Source organism: Phyllostomus discolor, chromosome 1 (assembly GCF_004126475.2).
Source record: "Phyllostomus discolor isolate MPI-MPIP mPhyDis1 chromosome 1, mPhyDis1.pri.v3, whole genome shotgun sequence".
Taxonomy (NCBI): Eukaryota; Metazoa; Chordata; class Mammalia; order Chiroptera; family Phyllostomidae; genus Phyllostomus; species Phyllostomus discolor.
In genome coordinates, this window is record NC_040903.2 from 177,635,063 (window position 1) to 177,651,016 (window position 15,954).

At 40.4% G+C, this 15,954-nt stretch overlaps 1 protein-coding gene across 1 annotated transcript; it reads left to right on the forward strand.

Annotated features, from left to right (window-relative positions):
- The first annotated feature begins 390 nt into the window (after positions 1-390).
- Positions 391-14,671, forward strand: SPESP1 (sperm equatorial segment protein 1). The gene is made up of 2 exons (XM_028508247.2): positions 391-602; positions 12,770-14,671. The coding sequence occupies exons 1-2, from the start codon at positions 533-535 to the stop codon at positions 13,756-13,758; spliced, it is 1,059 nt and encodes a 352-aa protein (XP_028364048.1). The 5' UTR covers positions 391-532; the 3' UTR covers positions 13,759-14,671.
- Positions 14,672-15,954: the final 1,283 nt, after the last annotated feature.

A 15,954-nucleotide genomic window follows, 5' to 3' on the forward strand; every position in this document is an offset into this window, starting at 1 on the left:
CCCACAGACAACTTCTGTGGGAAGAGACAGTCACACGGAGGTGTGCTCCACAGAGCACTTCCTCCATTGTAACACTTTCAGGCTGTTGCAACGACCAGGCTGTCTCTTCCCACAGACAACTTCTGCGCAGGGATCGTGCTTTGGGCGTTGTTATATGCCCAGCTTCCCTGGATACGCGGAGCTCCGCCAACCCCAACTCACAGAGCACCTGCACTCGCCCGGGTGTCAAGACTTGCCCAGGCCCACGCTGGGAGCCAGCTTTTGTAGGCCGAGAGAGCTGGCGCACTGGGGCGGGGCGGGGCGGGGGGGGGCGGGGCGGGGCAGGATGTGATCCTCCCGCCCCTTGCGCGTGGCCCCAGGAGGGGGCGGGGCTCTGCCACTCTTACTGCCCACCCACCAGCCCGGGCTGCGCTTGCGTGCTGGGGACAGCCGTTGCAGGGCCCGTAGGGCTCTGAGTCTTCTCTTTTTGGCCCTGAAATACTCCGCCCGGTGGCCCAGGACGTTCCAGTCGCCTGTCAGAGTGCTGCGGACGATGCCTGTGAGGTCCTTAGTTCTTCTAGTTGCGCTGTTGCTATGGCCTTCGTTCCTGCCGGCGTATCCGAGTGAGTGACCCAGCCTGACGGAGCAACGACCCGGGGGACACACCTGGGGGAACCTCCGGGTTCCGGGGCCCACCGGAGTTCTGGCTCTTCTTTGCCCCGCTCCTACACTCCTCCTAAACGCCACTGTCCAGGGGCCTGGCCTTTGATGCCAAGGTGTGTCCCTCTTTTCCTCGTCTCCGACCTGCACGCTGCGGGACTGACCTGCCAACGAAAACGCAGTGGTCCAGACAGTGGGTCCCAGCCTTGACCCGGGATGCGCGGACTGGGCAAATGGGGCTCGCGGGTATGACCTCCTTACCCCTGCGGGACGGCCCTTGATGTTAACGCTGCCCGCTTCTACGTGAGAATCTCTGCACGTGCAATAAAGCAGGGGTGGGCAAACTGCAGACAGCGGGCCCAGGTAGCCTGTTTTTGTACGGCTGGAGGCAAAAATGGCTTTTACATTTTTAAGTGTGAATATGAAATATGATCTTCAGTGACAAGTGAAAAAGTATGAAATTCCAATTTCATTGTTCATAAAGTTTTATTGGGACACAGACACCCTCATTCTTTTATGTATTGTCCGTGGCTACTTTCCCTTGTTATAACAGCAGAGCTAAATAGTTGCCACAGTGACAGTATGGCTTACAAAGTGCAAAATATTTACTGTCTGGCCCTTTTACAGAGAAAGTTTAACCTATGTGGTGAGACATGGGGAACATGTGGACTATGGATAGCGAGCGGTCTGAGACACTCACGGACCCCCTGTGCACTCCCACAGAGCATCCTTGGGAGCACAGCATTAAAAGCCTTCGTTAAGCAGAATTATAACTTTCAACTTGTCCCTCCCTAGTAGTTGAAAACTAGTAAGGTCAAATTTAGAGGTGCTAAGACTACTATATTAGCATCATGTGGACACCTTGAGGTATTTAGTTAAGTCCAGTGTCTGATATGACTCGTGGCTTGTCCATTTAGTCTAACTGTAGTTCACTGTAGCATTTTGTAATGTTGGGGTTTGGTTTAACCAAGTAAAATTTATTAGGTAGGTGTAAAGGACTGAAGTGCATGCTAGTTATGCATGGCTGCATTTCAGAATTGTTAAAAGGTTGTAGTTAGAAATTATATTTAAAAAATGAAAATACAATGCAAACTAAATCATGAATAGCAGTGGCAAAAGTTCTGGATAAAACATCTTAGATAACTTTAGCCCATTAAATACTAAGCCTTATGACTGTTGTTTTAAACAAAAATCTGTGTAAAATGTTCTTTGCTGTAAAGGAACAGAACATACAGAAGATATTATCTTAATGTCTTATAGGTCATTATTACTAATACCGGTTATTGCATTTTGGTGGTTGTACATCAGTAGGTCACAACTGATTAACACACGTGGAAAGTTCGGTTTAGGTGACATTGATACTGTCATATAGCGCACTCTGGGACTGGTGAATAGCAGCCCCCCTGGGTGGTTACTTAACTCAAAGCAGTCTCCTACACACTAACTTCGTAATTTCACGGCCCGTTCTTTTCCTTTGAACCCTCTTCCCTAAACCTCCTAAAGCTTGTAGGAAATAAAAAGATACTTTTCAAAAAAAAAAAAGGAATGATTTTGTATTGAAGATATAGATGATATACAATAAGACACGAGGAAAATATATACAGGTCAAAGATCACAGAAGATGTCTTAGAAAATGTAATTTACTCCTGTTGTGTAGAAGTGGATGAAGGGTGTGTAAGCAATATTAACACGGCCACTCATCCGTCTCTGTCTCTCTCATTCTTTTTCTCTAAGTAATTTTAATTCTGTTTATTTTTGGAATAAGTACAACAAAAGAAACCAGGTTTATCACTGTGTTTGATTTAACTCAGTTACATATTCTTTATTTTATATAGTCCCTATTCCAACCATTTTTTGCGAGAGAATCATAGAAAAAAATGTCCTCTCATGCCAAAGAAAAGGCACATGGGTTTTTATAATGAAAGTGCAATTTTGACAGTTTTTTCCTAAAGTACCAAGACAGTTTTGAGGTTATTTTATACAAAAATCCTTGGTATTACATTAAGTAGTTGCATTTGTTGAAAACCTCAGTACTTCTGGTAACTGCTGATACCTTTCTGATAGAGCACTGAAACTTAGCTAGTACTTGTTTAGTTTCAATTCAGCATGACATGAATGAAACCTGGGTGTACAGCAGGCTACATTTTCTACATACACATACATCCTGATGGTGCTAGATAAACACCTAACTATATATATAAATTTATATATATATGTAAATATGTGTGTGTATCAATGTTATCACATCTGATTTTTTCATAGTTTTAATTTTAAATATTTTCCAATTTAAAAAATAACTCCTCTTTAATATATGCACTGTATAGCTGTAATGGGGTGTTCAGTTGGAGGTCCTGCAAAATGGAGAAAACCACCATAGCTATCACTTGGGGGATGAGGGAAGTGGAGCAGGGCCTTTGAGAGCATCTTTTTACAGCTGAAGAACGTGGCCAGTGTTTTAACAACGTTAAAAAGCTGTGCCTGCGCTCGGAGCCAGGGAGATGGGCATGACTCTAACCTGTGATAGGATGTAGCTGGAAGGACTTCTTGCTCCTGCGAGAGCAGCTTGCAGGTGGCTTCTGGGTCACAGGACCACACTTGCCAGGACTAACAATGGCAGCTGAGAAAGGCAGAAGAAACTAGACTACTGGCAGGTGTAACCCAGCGTGGGAGGCATTGGAAATGGGGTTACAGGGGAAGATCTGCACCAGGACTTAAACCCAGGCATGGCAGCCATGCTAGGGCTTAAACGCAGTTTTGGGAGTGGAGGGAGGTGCTCTCGACTACACAGCTTAGAAAGCAGGAAAGCAGGGTGTAGCAGCTCTGCGGAGCTCTCTCTCTTGGCCAGGTGGCTTGGAAGGATGCAGAAGGATTCCCCGACCCACCATGAGGATACAGTTTTGGATTATCGTGGGAGCCTGGCTGAGCTATGGACTTCTACATTCTTTTCCTGAGATGCGGTATCCAGACTGGCCTGGTTTGGCAAGGGGAGGCAGCACTGTGTGCGTGTTTGTGAGTGTTTTAAAGGGACTTTGGGATTTAACGGTGACATTCCACCATTAATCTGAACCTGTAAAACTTTTGAATAAATAGTTCCTTCCTTCTTTACCAAATTCTGGCTTTGAGAGCCACAGTTCCTACCAGCAGTGGGTGAAGAACCACAGAACAACAACAACAAAACCCAGGCAGGAGGGTTTCTCTAACACAACTTGCCTCTTTTTAAATGAGAATTTTTTTTGCTTTTTTAAAAATGTATAACTTTCAAAATAATGTTAACATAATTGTTATATATTCACACACTATTAACTGATATTAAAATGAATTACATAATTTGTCTTATACAATTTGAACTCAGTAAATATTCATGGGCCTGAAGTGACAAACACAAGAATGTGAGGCTTCCAGTCAAGATGGTGGAGTAGGTAAATGTACTCATCTCCTCCCGCGACCACAGCAAAATTACAATGAAGTTACAGAATAACCATCAGTCAGAACTGCCTGAAATCTAGCTGAAGCCACATTGAGACTGGTAGGAGGAGCTGAGATGCAGAACGGACTGTTCTCACACCCATGTGTGATGGTTAAAAATCGGGAAGTATATCTCGGTTGCAGAGGTGCTCCTGAGGGAGCAAGAGGTCCCAGCCCCACACTAGGCTCCCCAGCCCAGATTTCCAGGGCTGGGAAAAGAAGTCCCCATAACCTCTGGTTTTGAAAAACCAGCAGGCATTGTGGCTGAGTGAGATGGAGGGCTTCTGGAGTCCCAGGTTTCCTCTTAGTGCCCATGCACACACTTACTAAGACTTACTCGCTCTGAGCTCCAGCACTGGGGTGCCAGCTTGAAAGGTACCAGGGACACACAGGGAAGAATTGAATTGCCTGGCTTTGTGGTGAGGGCTGGAGGGGCAGAAGCCGTTGTTCCTTCATTGTACCCTCTACCTGTAGGCTCAGGCAGGTGCTACATCTGAGTCTCCATCAACCTGGCTAACACTGTTCATCCCACCCTTGTGATCCCTGAGACTCTACTCTTTGTTGGCCCACCTAAGTCATTTCCAGTGACTTTTCCATACAAATAGCCAGTCCTGGCTCATGCTGCAAACTTTCCTAAAATCTCTCAAAGGTTCACAAACCCAAAACAAGCAGCATCTGGCCTCCACATGTGCTGTACCTCTTGCTAAGAGGCCCCAGGCCAGGCCTCAGTTCACAGCTTGGCCTTTCCCAGGCATATCCAAACCCAGCCCAAGTAGCAGCTATTTGTGGAATGTGTTGTAGCTCATGTTGGATGACCCCAAGCAGGGTTAGGGTTAAGGTTAGGGTTTGCCCCCAGGAGGCCCCAGAGCCAGCACAATGGGTGGATAACTTCAGACCATACTAGAGTACCAACCAACCACCTTCACAAATAGCACAGCCAAGGGGCAGACTCATCAGTCAGGAAAGCCCCACCAAAGCAATCTTGTTTTGTTGGGTTGGTCCCCAGCACAGCAGCTCCTCTGCAGTAGCTGCTGCTCTTCCTTACAGCCAGCTGGCCTGGGGGTAAATCCTTCTCATTGAGATAGATAGTAAGCATAAATATGATGTTGAAACCATAAAAAGAACCAGTCAAAAATGAAGAATACACTATCAGGAATCAATAGCAGATTAGATGAAGCAGGGAATCAAATTAGCAATTTGGAGGACAATGGAGCAGAAAACACCCAATCAAACCAGGAAAAACAAAAAAAGAAAACATTTTTAAAAATGAGGACAGTTTAAAGGACCTCTGGGACAACATCAAGTTTAACAACATCCACATCATAAGGGTACCAGAAGGAGATGAGAGAGAAAGAGAGAGAGAGAGAGAGAAAGCGAGCAATGGATTGAGAACCTATTTTAAGAAATATTGTCTGAAAACTTTCTTAATCTGGTGAAGGAAAAAGACACAGAAGTCCAGGAGGTACAGAGAATCCCAACCAAGATGAACCCAAAGAGACCCACACCGAGACACATCATAATTAAAATGCCAAAGGTTAAAGACAAAAAGAGAATCTTAGAAGCAGCAAGAGAAAAGCCAGTTAGTTACCTACAAGGGAGCTCCCATAAGACTGTCAGCTAATTTCTCAACAGAAACTTTCCAGGCCAGAAGGAATTGGCATAAAATACTCAAAGTGATGAAAAGTATGGACCTACAACCAAGACTACTCTACCCAGCAAGGCTATCATTTAAAACTGAAGGGGAAATAAAGAGCTTCCCAGACCAGAAAATGCTAAAGCAGTTCATCAGCAATAAATCAGTATTACAAGAAATGTTAAAGGGATTTCTTTCAGAAAAAAGAAATAAAAGAGGAACATTAATATAAATAATATAATGTCAATAAATACTACCTATCAATAATCACTTCAATGTGAGTGGATTAAATGCTCCAATCGAAAGACATAGGGTAGCTGAATGGATAAGAGAACAGGACCCATTAATATGCTGCCTACAAGAGACCCACTTGAAATTAGACACACACAGACTGAAAGTACAGGGATGGAAAAAGACATTTTATGTAAACAGAGACAAACAAAAACCTGGGGTAGCAATACTTATATCAGACAAAATACTTTAAAACAAAGGCTATAGCAAGAAACAAACAAACAAAAAGATGTTACATAATAATAAAGGGATCAATCCAGCAAGAGGATATATGACCTTTGTAAACATTTATGCACCCAACATAGGAGCACTTAAATATAAAAAGCAAGTATTGATGGGCATAAAGGGAGCGATAGACAGTAAAACAGCCATACCAGGGGACTTTATTGGCCCGTTAACACCAATTGACAGATGTTCTAGACAGAAAATCAAAGAGGAAATAGCAGTCTTAAATGACACATTAGACTTGATAGATTTAATTGATATTTTTAGAGTATTTTACCCAAAGCAGCAAAATATGCATTCTTTTCAAGTGCACATGGAACATTTTTTAGGGTAGACCACCTGTCAGGACACAAAACAAATCTCAATAAATTTAGGAAGCTTGAAATCATATGAACCACCTTCTGCAACCACAATGGTATGAAACTAGAAACTAGTTACAAGAAAGGAAGGAACTGAAAATGCTCAAACACATGAAGGGAAAATAACATGTTCCTAAACAATAAATGAGTTAACAATGAGATCAGTACGAAATAAAAAGATACCTTGAAACAAATGAACATGAGAACACAACCCCAAATCTATGGGGCCCAGCAAAAGCAGTCAGTCTTAAGAGGAAAAGTTGTAGCATTACAGGTCTACCTCAAGAAACAAGAAAAATCTCAAATAAATAATCTAACTTTCCAGTTAAAGGAACTGGAAGAAGAAAAACAAACAAAGTCCAAAGTGGTCAAAGAAGAAATAAACAATAGAGTGTGTGTGTGTTTGTGTGTGTGTGTATCTACTATTATATATAGTATATATTAAATATAGTATAAATTTATATATACAGATATATATATATATATATATATATAAAAGGTCACTGAAGTCAATACCTGCTTTTTAAAAAAAGATAAACAAGATTAATAAACCTTTAAACACATTCATCAAGAAAAAGACGGAAAGAGGAGGATGGGGATGGGGGGAAGTGGAGGAGGGGATGGGGGGATAAACAGTGGTAGCAGGAGACTTGACTTGGGGTGGTGAACACACAGTACAGTGTACAGATGATGTGTTGTGGAATTGTGCACCTGAAACCTGTATAATATTGTTAACCACTGTCACCCCAATTAAATTCAATAAAAAGGGGGAAAAAGGAAAAAGAAAGGACCCAAGCAAATAAAATAAAAATGAAAGAGAAGTAACAATTGATACCACAGAAAGAAAGAAATGAAATACTGACACATGCTACAATATAGATAACCTTAAAAACGTGCTAAGTGAAAGAAGCCAGCCACAGAAGACCACATATCATGTGGTTTTATTTATGTATAATGTATACGACAGGCAAATCCATAGACACAGAAAGTAGATTAGTCGTTGCCTAGGCTGAGGGATGGGGCAATTTGGAATGCATTTATTTTGGGAGTGATGAAACTGTTTTCAACTTAGATGGTGGTGACACTTGCATAACTGTGAATATACCAAAAATTATTGAATTGTCTCCCTTACAATATGGGTTAGGTAAATTACAAAGATACATTAACATTGCTTAAGATTATAATGTACTTAAAATTATGTTAATGCAGTGTTACTTTAGGGATGATAAAATCCAATGATATGAAATTAATAGAACTTAAGCAAATGTAGTTAAATTTAGTGACCTGAACTTATACTTTGGCAAGGCCAGTTAGAAGACATGCGGGGGCTTCCTGAAAACTGGAACCATTAAACTTCAATGTTCGTGATGTTGTTTTAGATAAACTTCAGACTTAGGAATTTAGGAAAATATGGTTAAAGCTGTATCTTCTATTATAAAAACTGCCTGCTTTGCCTAAAATAAGAGAACATTATTTTATTGCCCAGATTTTTTCCTTAATAATTATTGGATGATTAATGCAACCCCTCTCTCACCTCCCAAAAGCCAAACAAAAACAAAAACAGTTTTTAGACCAGCAGATTTAATTAATTAATGAATTTTTAAAGATTTTACTTATTTATTTTTAGAGAAAGGGGAAGGGAGGGAGAAAGAGAGAGAGAAGCATGGAAGTTCAAGAGAAACATTGATCAGTTGCTTCTTGGCATGTCCCCAACAGGGGACCTGGCCTACAACCCAGGCATGTGCCCTAACTTGGAATTGAACCTGCGAACTTTTGCTTTGCAGGGACGGTGACCAACCCACTGAGCCACACCAGTCAGGGCCAGTGGGTCTATTTTAAACATAACATGAAGTTGAGTTTTCCTCAACAACATTTATTTTATACATTTTTCTTTATTTAAGATAAATTACTAGAGGCACAATTAATTTACATACTTGCAGCTTTTGGTTTATTCATTCAATCATTCAATTAACAAATGCTTTTTAATTGCCTACTGTGGGTCTAGGCACTGGTGAGGGGATACAGAGAACAAAGCAGACACTGTCACAGTCTCAAAGAGCTTACACTATGTAGCAGTTAACAATCATGAAACAAATATATACAGTTAAAATTATCCTAAATTCTATAAAGAAAAAATCAGTGTACTAGAAATGGACTGATGAAGGATGTCAGGATTATAAGGAAAGTAAGGAAGTTACTTTCTTTACTAAGGAAGTAATATATGCACATGACAATTCTAGGGTTTAAAAAAAATTTTTTTTATTTTAATTGTTGTTCAAGTACAGTTTTCTGCCTTTTACCCCCATCCCAGCCCACCCCCTTCCCAAGCCCCCCCAACCTCCCTCCTGTTTCCACACCCCCCTTGTTATTGTCCATGTGTCCTTTATACTTGCTCCTGTAAACCCTTCCGCTTTTCCCCTGAAATTCCCTCCCCTCTCCCCTCTGGTCACTGTCAGCCTATTCTCAATTTCAGTGTACAATTCTATGTTTTATTGTTTGAAAAATTTTGCCTGCTTGACTGGCATAATAAAAATTGTTTTTAATTTATGTTTCTTTTGTGAACAGTGAATTTTAGAAAGTTTTCACGCTAATTGGCTTTTATGTTGCTCCTTATTCTCTCTTCTTCCTCCTTTAATTGGCCCTTCTATGGGAAGGAAATACATGTTTTGAATGTATTTTTTGTTGTTGATTGAAATTTAATATTTCATTGCTCATTTTAAATTATGATTTCTATCATTTTCCTGGAATAAACTCAAAACTAATTAATTTGCCCTTTAGCTCTGTGTGAAGGGAATTTATTCTTTTGTGAGTCATCAACTGTCAGTTTTTGCCCATATTTTATAGTAAGAAAATATATTAAATTTGGATCAGATATTTTTCATATTTCAAAATACATCTTAATATATCAAAGGTAACTGGTCCCATTTCAGTAGAGCAAACTTCTGTATATTTTGAAAATCTCATTTTATTTGTTGACTGATTATATTTTAATGTTCATATGTATTTTAAAATAGAGTTGTGTTCTTCCCAGACAATTCTATCGCTACATACCTACTGCTTTGCCTGCAGCCTTGTGTCATCTTTTTATGACAACACTGTAGTCATTGCATGTACCTGCTTTGACGCAAAACAGCATGTGTTCAAACCCCATTCCTACCACTGACAAGTTGGATATAATCTTAGGCAAATGACTTGTCCTTTCTAAGTACCCTCCTTTCCCTCTTCATAAAAGCACATTCAAAGGCCACAGTATATAGTGCCTGGCACAGAGTAATTGCTCAGCCAGTTGAAGCTGTTATGGTCTTTCTTTCTTTTTTTTTTAATGTATTTTATTGATTATGCTATTACAGTTGTCCCATTTTCCCCCCTTCTCTCCCCTCCACCCTGTACCCCCTCTCCCACCCACATTCCCCCCCTTTAGTTCATGTCCATGTGTCATACTTATGAGTTCTTTAGCTTCTACATTTCCCGTACTATTCTTGCCCTCCCCCTATCTATTTTCAACCTACATTCTATGCTACTTATTCTCTATACCTTTTCCCCCTCTCTCCTCCTCCCACCCCCCTGCTGCTAGCCCTCCATGTGCCCTCCATTTCTGTGGTTCTGTTCCTGTTCTAGTTGTTTACTTAGTTTCTTTTGGTTTTGCTTTAGGTGTGGTTGTTAATAATTGTGAGTTTGCTGTCCTTTTACTATACATGACTTTTCTTTATCTTCTTTTCTTAGGTAAGTCCCTTTAGCATTTCATAAAATAAGGGCTTGGTGATGATGAACTCCTTTAACTTGACCTTATCTGAGAAGCACTTTATCTGCCCTTCCATTCTAAATGAGAGTTTTGCTGGATAGAGCAATCTGGGATGTAGGTCCTTGCCTTTCATGACTTGGAATATTTCTTTCCAGCCCCTTCTTGCCTGTAAGGTCTCTTTTGAGAAGTCAGCTGACAGTCTGATGGGAACTCCTTTGTAGGTTACTATCCCCTTATCTCTTGCTGCTTCTAGGATTCTGTCCTTCGTTTTTACCTCAGCTAATGTAATTATGATGTGCCTTGGTGTGTTTCTTCTTGGGTCCAACTTCTTTGGGGCTCTCTGAGCTTCTTGGATTTCTTGGAAGACTGTTCCCTTTGCCAGATTGGGGACGTTCTCCTTTATTATTTGTTCAAATACGTGCTCAATCTGTTGCTTTTCTCCTTCCCATTCTGGTACCCCTATAATTTGGATGTTAGAACGTTTAAAGGTGTCCTGGATGCTCTTAAGCTTTTCCTCGATTTTTTGAATTCTTATTTCATCATGCTTTCCTGCTTGGTTGATTCTATCTTCCTTCTGGTCCACTGTATTGTTTTGAGACTCAGATTCCTTCCTTTCACTATTGGCTCTCCTCCGCATATCTTCCTGCATCTCTTTTATGGTAACCTGCATCCTTTCAGCTAAATTGCATCCAAAATCAACCAATTCCGTGAGCTTTCTGATCACCAGTGTTTTGAACTGCGCATCTGATAGATTGGCTATTTCTTGGTCGCTCAAAAGGATGAGTCCTGGGGGACTGATCTGTTCTGTTGGAAACATATCTTTCCCTGTCTCTCCTCCTTTTTTTTTTTTTTTTTTTCCCGGTCTGGTTGCTCTTGTTACAGTGGGGGGACGGAGCCTTAGGTGTTCACCGGGGCTGGGCACTCCGGTCGCTAGATTGTGACGTTATATGTGGGGGTGGGGGCGGGAGGGAACAATGGTGGTAGTTCCGTTTTCCTGGGCTCAGACCCTTCCCTGGGACCCTGGGCTGCGAGCTCTGCCCTGGTCCACAATCGCTGCCCCACTGGGTCCCCCAGCCGCAGCTTGCATACTCAGGGATCACCGCTGCGTTCTTGCGCCCCGGATGGCTGTTGCACTGATTTCGCGCCAAATTTTCCCCGACCTCCGCACGCTGCCGTCCTGCGCCAGCCCCGTGCCCGCCCGGCTTGTCGTCTCCTACCAGCCTGGATGTACGGGTCCACTTCAACTTCTTGGTTGTCCGACTTCCATTCAGATAAATCCTCTGTCAGTTCTGAGTGATATTCTGTCTGCAAATCATTGTTGTTCTAATCTTGGTTGTGTGAGGAGGCACTGTGCGTCCACCTATTCCTCCATCTTGCCAGAAGTCCCCTGTTATGGTCTTTCTAATCACTATTTTCTAATTTCCCCTTCAGACTGTGTGCCACTTTGTTCCTGCAGTTGTTTTACCATTTTGTTTACTTTCCTATTGTCTGCCACGTGACTAATTCTCCCCGTTCTGTTTCAAGAAGAGAAGTGCAGACAGCCTCAACCTCAGCTATAACGTCCATATCTGTGATTCTTACCAACCTCAAGCCTGCTTAGGAGGTAGCCATCCCGTTAACTAGAGGTGCTGGGAAGCAGCATTATGGTTTTTCAAAGTGGAAGGGGCTCTTAGTTTAGCCACGTTCCAAGACATTGTTGTGTTTGGCTGGATCACTAACTGGTAAAATAGAGGAGATATTATAAAGTACACCAGTATAGGCCACAAACAGTCAAAGTTTAATAACACAACTTCTAGCAGAGTAGCCCAGTCTTTGTAAGAGTTTGAAGTTTGTTCCTCTTTCTAGCTTCTCCTAAAAAATGGGATAAAGCATGTGTTTATAGTGGCCAGGACCATTTGTAAGGATACTTGAGGCTTGCCTTAAGTATCCTTACTTACCTTGCCTGCAAACATTTTTTATAAAGACCAAGTTAATGTGCAAGAGCAATTCTGATTAGTAGAACTGAGAAGGTCAATATGAAACAAGTAGATATTTTAGGGCGACAAAAGTAGGAGATGGGAAGTGTGTGGGGAAAGGATGGATTTAACAAGACAACAGTGTAAAGACAAATGGTACATGAAAAAAATGAAGCAAAGCAAGGTACAAGGTAGGGTGTTGATACACAGCTATGAACAGGCTTTTTAGTGTACTGGCCCTGACTGTGGATCGAATCTGCAACCTAGGTATGTGTCCTGACCAGGAATTGAACCCGTGACCTTATGTGTATGGGATGATGCTCCAACCAACTAAGCCACCCAACCAGGGCTTTACCTTAACTTTTAAGTGATATCACATGAAGTAAATTTGGGTATATTTTGTCAATATGTCATATATCATAATAAATGATTCTTATTGTTTGCTTGTTTTTCCCTTAAGGCAACACTGTGACATCTGATGAAGAAAAAAATGTCAATCGTTATGTACAAGTTTTACAGAACCTACTACAAAGTGTTCCCACTAGGGAGCCAGACACTGAGAAAACATCAGAGTCTCCAAATACTGTTTACTCTATGAAAACGAAGGTATCAAAACTTAAGGAGATAATTACACCTGACAAAGCTTTAGCTGAGAATGTTGTAACGACCCCTGTGAGTGATAAAATTACAAGTTTCCCGACTAGAAGCTTCTCACTGGAACAAAGGAGGAAAAAACATACTAAAAGCACAGCATTCTGGTCTATTAAACCAAGCAATATTTCTGTTGTTTTACGTGCAAAGGAGCCTTATGTTGAAAGAGAAGAGCCAGAGCCAGAGCCAGAGCCCAAAGTCAAACAAACCGAGGCCCGGATGTGGCCGTATGTCACTGAATATCCTCCCAGCTCTTCAAGTGGGAGCACTGACTGGGATACCTCCACCGACCTAGAAGATGTTCCTCAGCTCGTAGGCGATTATGAAACACAAACATTTGAAACACACCCACTCGTTTTGGGTAATGAAGAAATTTTGAAAAAAATTTCAGATATTAGTTCAAAAGTGCATCAGGTTCCTCTTGCTGAGAGCCTCAAGCCAGAGTACAGAGCGGACATTCAAGCCGTCAGAGAGCACCTGAAACGGAGCCTCGCTGTCGCAGCGGCAGCAGAACACAGATTAAGCAAGATGTATAGGTCCCAGGTATTACCACTAGGGCGAAGCGGTTATGAAACTGATGACATTGAAACTGTTATTAACACGCTGTATAATTCTAGATCAAAGTTATCTCAGTATTTAGATACTAGATATGTTCCATCAGAGATGAGAGAAAAAGCTATTATAGTAATCAACACATTGAAAAAAATATTATGTGTAAGTCGACTAGAAGTTCAAAACCTTATTAGGAAGTTATTAAACAATAATATAAAAATTTTAAACCTACTTGATGTTCCATGACAAAGGTGACTTAGGAGAACTTGGCATATATTCAGAGGTGAAATAAGCATATTAGTGATTTAAAAGTTGTATAAAAATATTTCCTGTTGTTCAATGTGCTAACATCTTTATGTCACATGTTATGAAAATTTTTCATATGCACTAATATGCTTTAAAATTTAAAATAAAATTTTGGTTCAGGAGTTTGTAGTTTTCTTTCATTAATTTTAAAAGTTATGAAGGTCTAATCTTTAAAATGTTTAAGCTTTGATTTTACTTGAATAAATTAGTTAAATTCACCCATATTATGAGTTAAGAGACTATGCAATCTATATATGTAGCTTGTTTTGAATGATTACCCATAAATGTGAATTTTTAGGGTATATGGCCTTTGTTCTTTTTAAGAGAATCTGAGTTTTCTATCTGAATAGCATAGAAAAGTAGAGCTTGTATCAAAACTGCTTTCATTTGGATATATGTTTGCCTCCTTTGAGAAGTGAGTGATGTATTAAGATACCTCTTTTCCTTTGTTGTTAAGTATTTTGGAGTATCAGTGAGGGACTGTGACCTGGACTGGTAGTAAAGTCATCTTCACTTATTTCTGTTTTGCTTGTGTATATGCGTGTAAGTCCTTCATTTCCATTAAGGCTTACTCTGTGCTGTGTACTCCATGGTTTTTGATAAATGCATAATGACATGTACTTGCCATGACAGCAAGTAGTTTCACTGTCCTAAAAATCCCCTGTGTTCCAACTGTTCGTCTCTTCCTTTTCTCACCCCATGCCTCCAACTCCTGGCAACACTGTTATTTTTAGTCTCTATACTTTTGCCTTTTCCAGAATTTCATACAGCATAGGTAGAAGCATAGAGTGTAGAGACTTTTCAAATTGGCTTATTTCACTTAGCAATGGGTATTTAAGATCCCTCCATGTCTTTTTGTGGCTGGATAGCTCATTTCTTTTACTGCTAAATAGTATTACATTGTATAATACACCACAATTTTTCCAGTTTATTGAAGGACATTTTGGTTGCTTCCAAGATTTGGTAATTATGAATAAGGTTGCTGTAAACACCTGTGTACAGGTTTTAGTGTAGACACAAGTTTTCGATTGTGCCAGTTTTTTCACACTTTTGAACATGCCATATTTTAGCAAACTTTCACATTTTGGCCAATATGATAGATGAAAAATACTATTTAGTTATTGTTTTAATATATAATTCTTTAATTATGAGTGAAGTTGGACTTCTTTTCATACTTACATTTTTATTTCTGGAAATGGTCTGTTCATGTTTAGTTCTCTATTGGTTTGCTTTTTATTAGTGATACAACCTTTCCCTATAATGCAGATTTGGAATTTTGTGTCATATTTTTACAAATATTAGGTCCAGTTTATTATTTGTCTTTCAATTTTTCCAAGTAGAAACTTAAAATATTTATGAATCAAATTTATACTTTTTTTCTTTGGAGGCCTTTATGTTTTGTGTCCTGCTTTTCCCACTCTGAGGTTTTACAATATTCCTGTTTTATTCTAGTGTTTTAATTGTTTTTATCTTTTTTTCTTTAAAAAAAAACACACCTTTTTAAAGCAGTTTCAGGCAAATTAAGCAGAAGGTACAGAGGTTTCCTATGTACATGATGGGGTTCCCTACCCCACCTTGGCAAAGCCTTCCCCATTGTCAGTATCCTTGCTAGAGCAGTGCATTTGCTACAACTAATGAACCTACATTGATACACCATTATAAGCCGAAGTCCACAGTATACATTAGGGTTCACTTTGGTGGTGTACATCCTGTGGGTTTGGACAAGTGTATAATTACGTGTGTCCACCTTTATAGCATCACTGACCTAAAATTCCTCTGTGCTCTGCTTAGTTATCCCTCCAACCCTGCTAACACCTGGCAGCCACTAATCTTTGTACTGTCTCCTTGTTTTTGCCTTTTCCAGAATGTCGTGTAGTTGGACTCATATAGTATATAGCCTTTTGACATTGGCTTTGGTCACTTAGAAATAGGCATATGAGTTTCTTTCAGGTCTTTTCATGGCTCGGTAACTCATTCAGTTTTAGCTCTGAATAATATTCCATTATGGGAAGGCACCATAGCTTATTTAGCCATTTACTCATTCAATTATATTTTGGTTTCTTCTCAGTTTGGGCAATTATTAATAAAGCTTCTAAAAACATCCATGTGCAGGTGTTTGTGTGAACATAAGCTTTC